The following is a 4,163-nucleotide window of genomic DNA, read 5'->3' as shown; positions in this document are numbered from 1 at the left end:
TTTTCTCACAGTAACAGGATTTTCTGAGTCAGGAGGCATCCCTGGGCTTTTGTTGTTGTTGTTGTTTTGTTTTGTGTTTTTGTTTGTTTGTTTGTTTTTGTTCCGGGGAAACTTCCTATCGGTAGATGCGAGGAATATGGGAAAGGAGGAAATTGCTGCCCAGCACGCAAATTCGCCGCCGGAAGTTCCGGGCCTCGGAACAGGAAAAGCTACTTGGCGCACGCGCCCTGGTGACTGGCCGGGCGGAAACTGGACGCCCGAGCCTCAACAACTGGTGCAGGCTCGGGCTAGGCGCACTCTTTGGCGGCGGGTGTGTTTACCTTGGGGAAGAAGTTTAGCAGCCGGTGAGAACAAGGAGGGAGGCCGGGAGGAGGATGCGGCTTGGCCGGGGGGTGCCCGCTGCAGGAGCTCGCCGCCGCCTCAGCCTCGGTCCCCGGGGCCGCCGAGGGCCCGCCCGCCGCCCCGCGTGTCCGGGTAGGTGTTCCGGCCGCCGGCTGGTGCTGGGCTGACTCCCTCTCAGCGTTCCAGTCCTCGGTGCTCCGGCCCTGCCCCTCTCTCCCTCAGGCGGTTCTGCTTCCTCTGGACGTCCATGCCCCTTCCGGAGTCCAGTGCTCCGCTCCCAGGTCCCCCTTTGCTCAAGTCTAACTCCCTCCTCATCTGTATCCACGAATCTACGCCTGAACCTTTATGCCTTTTCCTGTCTTCCTGAAGCAAAGAACTGCACCCCTATAGTCCTCATCCGCCCCCTCAAGCATGGGTTCTGAAAGCTGTCGTCTCTGTTAGCTCATTTCAGGGCGACTTAAGCTCCCCGGACCAGGGGTGTCCGTCTCCAGTCACATTCTTGCCCCTAACAGCTCATATTTACCAGGGCATGACAAGCCAGCCCCATGATTAGAGTCAGTTCTTGAATATAGAAAATGTGTCTTCCCCTTTTATCTTTTGCAGCTGTCTTTCATGTTAATTCTCTGTCTTATGTATGTATATTTGTGTTGACCGAAAGGAAAAGGGTGATAGAATTTTCGCCCTCCAAGAAATTGACAGTCCCTATAGAAATAAAAGCCACTCCTATTTCTATGACTGAATACAGTGCCTAAGCTGTCTGCCCATTTTCCCCAGATGTCTGACACTTCGCATATATGTGAATAATTTTGGGCTTACTTTGCCCCATTAGGAGACTTTACTTATATTCTTGTACAGTTGAAACCCACTCTTTATTGGGCTGGAAGGAGAAGTAGTAAAAGACATAACTGGAAAAATTACACCCCCCACCCCTCATGATAGGAGTGGCAGAATATTTCAAATTTTATTTCCACATTCCTAAGAGAAATGTTGCTCCATGGTTAGGAGCTCAGAGAGTGTAGTTGAATTGCCAAACATTCTACCCAGCAAGCTCTGTTCTGCTTTGAGAAGGTTATTTATTTTTTTCCAGCCTTTAGTAGTCTTATAACTATAAAGAAGGTGGTGACAATACTCTTTGGTAGTAGTGCTTGAACAAATTAAATGCAGTTAAAGTACCTGTCAGTGCCTGGAATGTGCTAAGTGCTTCTGCAATGTTACCCTTTTATAGCCTGATTCTATTTAAGTGTTGGTAAGTTGATTCTAAGAGAGGAAAGTAAGAATTGAGAGGTACTGTATTGTTTTTACTTAACGTCCACTTTTGGTGTATATAAGGTTTGTACTGCATTATTATGCCAATTAATATGTGTGTGTGTGTGTATGTGTGTGCAAGTGTGTGTGTGTGTGTTTCAAATACATGTTTTAGCTTTATTTATGTTCCCTACTTTTGCATAGGAAAATAGATGAGTACCTGTTTCAAATATCTGTTTGGAACTTGTAAAACTTTATCATTGCTTTCAGAATAAATGGAATGAGGTACTTGGCAGATTTTTCCACAGTAGAAAAATTACATAACAATATTATTACTATAGGTGAAATATTCAAAGCTGGGTTGGTAGCCTACACATGGCTTTTATATTGAATTACAGGAGGCAAAGACTTGCCTTCATCTAGAAGACTTGCCAGTATAAACTCTTTTTTTTTTTTTTTTGCACCTCTTACATTCATTCATATTCCTAAGCCTTTACCTGTTTACTAAAATTCACTCACCTGTTGAGAAAGGTATGCTGTCATACAGAATGAATTAGAGTCTGTTATCCTTTGCTGTCTCTCAGACTTGCCCCTTCCTAGCTGGCTAATTTAGATAAGCTTCTCACGTTTCTGAATATTGTTTATTTTAAAAAAATTGGATCTAGACACTGATCCTAGGCTTCCTTTAGGTTGTGTAGGGAAATAACATTGTGCTTTTGTAGAACGTTTGGGACAGTTTATCTGAGGCCTTATTTGTGACAAGACATGAAAGGCATTGTGTTTGATTGTCTTGATCATTGTCTTGTTTCAGTAACACACAGTAAAATGAACTTTTTGGTATGTCAGATGGCTGTTAAAGCTTTTAAAGTTTGTAGAGTAGTCACTTTGTCAGTTCAAAGAACATACTTAGAATGGCTTTGAATATAGAGTAATGTAGTGAGTGGAGCATATAGCTCAGCGCTGAAATGATGCATGTCTATGATGCTGCATTCTTTTCCAAATACCGGGAGATAAAGTCATTTGGGCAAGAAATGATGAAACTTTAGGATAGCAAGAACAAGGTTGAAGTAACTTTCATGAATACCTGAGAGGCAAAATTGATAGGATTTAGTAATGACTCAATTTGGGACCTCAGAGAGAGGAAAAGACTGGTACCTGAAGTATGTATTGAAAGAGGCAAGTGTCCATCCTTAGTACGGATGTCTATTACAGGTACAGTGTCTACAGAGGCCAGAAGATGTCGTCACCTCTTCTGGAAATGGATTGACAGATTGTGAGCCATCATGTCAGGCCTGGAAACTGAAAACAGGTCCTCTGCAAGAGCTTCAAATGCCCCTAACCACTGAGCAATCCGTACAGACCCCAGGAAACAATTTTGAATGTAGCCAATAATCAGTTAAAAACTACAAAATACACATGCAGACAATTTTGAATTCCTTAGTCAGTCTACCCACAAACTATTTGATAATTAAATTTGGTTTTAATTGCCAAAGCTACCACTATAAACATAGAGGAATTAAAATTTTATAGCATGAACCATATTTTCCTTCTTGACCTCTGACCCATATATAATATGTGTATATACACATACATATTTTGTTTTCTTTGGTGAGGTTTGGATACATGTCTGTAACCTTTTCCCCTTACTAATTTAAAGTCTTTTTAGAAAGACTCACTATTAGATACTGAGATCCAGACTTAACTATGTAGTTAAGATCTTAGAGTGTAGGGAACAATGGCCAAGTAGATGAATAATTGTTACTCTGGTATGAATAGTACCATCAAAGGGGTTTCTTTGAGTTTACTTGGAAAGAGTGGCTAGAGTGTTAAATAGCAAGTTGAACTTGAGTGAGTAGTGTACTAGGTGGGAAGTGTAAAAGATGTACTTCAGTTGTGTTTGACAGCATGTATAGGCGAGGGTTTCTTTTTTTCTTTTTTGTATTTTTTCCATTTTTTATTAGGTATTTAATTCATTTACATTTCAAATGCTATCCTGAAAGTCCACTATACACCCCCCACCCTCACTCCCCTACCCACCTACTCCCACTCCTTGACCCTGGTGTTCCCCGGTACTGGGGAATATAAAGTTTGCAAGACCAAGGGGTCTCTCTTCCCAGTGATGGCTGACTAGGCCATCTTCTGCTACACATGCAGCTAGAGACAGGAGCTCTGTGGGTACTGGTTAGTTGACATTGCTTCTCAACCCATAGGGGTGCAGACCCCTTCAACTCCTTGGGTACTTTCTCTAGCTCCTCCATTGGGGCCCTGTATTCTATCCAATAGCTGACTGTGAGCATCCACTTTTGTGTTTGCCAGGCACTGGCATAGCCTCACAAGTGGCTGCTATATCAGGGTCCTTTCAGCAAAATCTAGCTGGCATATTGCAATAGTGTCTGCGTTTGGTGGCTGATTATGGGATGGACAACTGGGTGGGGTGGTTTCTGGATGGTCCACACTTTCGTCTCAGCTCCAAACTTTGTCTCTGTAATTCCTTCCATGGGTGTTTAGTTCCCAATTCTAAGAAGGGGCGAAGTGTCCACACTTTGGTCTTCGTTCTTCTTGAGTTTCATGTGTTT

At 42.9% G+C, this 4,163-nt stretch overlaps 1 protein-coding gene across 4 annotated transcripts in view; it reads left to right on the top strand.

Moving 5' to 3' along the window:
* The first annotated feature begins 246 nt into the window (after positions 1–246).
* Positions 247–4,163, top strand: part of Spopl (speckle type BTB/POZ protein like) — a 60,526-nt gene continuing 56,609 nt past the window's right edge. For 3 of the 4 annotated variants that reach the window (XM_029536410.1, XM_029536412.1, XM_029536409.1), the window contains exon 1: positions 247–474. In XM_029536410.1, the coding sequence (XP_029392270.1) occupies positions 375–474 (100 nt within the window). In that variant the 5' untranslated portion in view covers positions 247–374. The remainder of the gene's footprint in view (positions 475–4,163) is intronic. The other variant, XM_021193328.2, reaches the window with a different exon arrangement.

This window comes from Mus pahari, chromosome 3, assembly GCF_900095145.1.
Source record: "Mus pahari chromosome 3, PAHARI_EIJ_v1.1, whole genome shotgun sequence".
Taxonomy (NCBI): Eukaryota; Metazoa; Chordata; class Mammalia; order Rodentia; family Muridae; genus Mus; species Mus pahari.
This window is presented reverse-complemented; position numbering and strand designations above follow the sequence as displayed.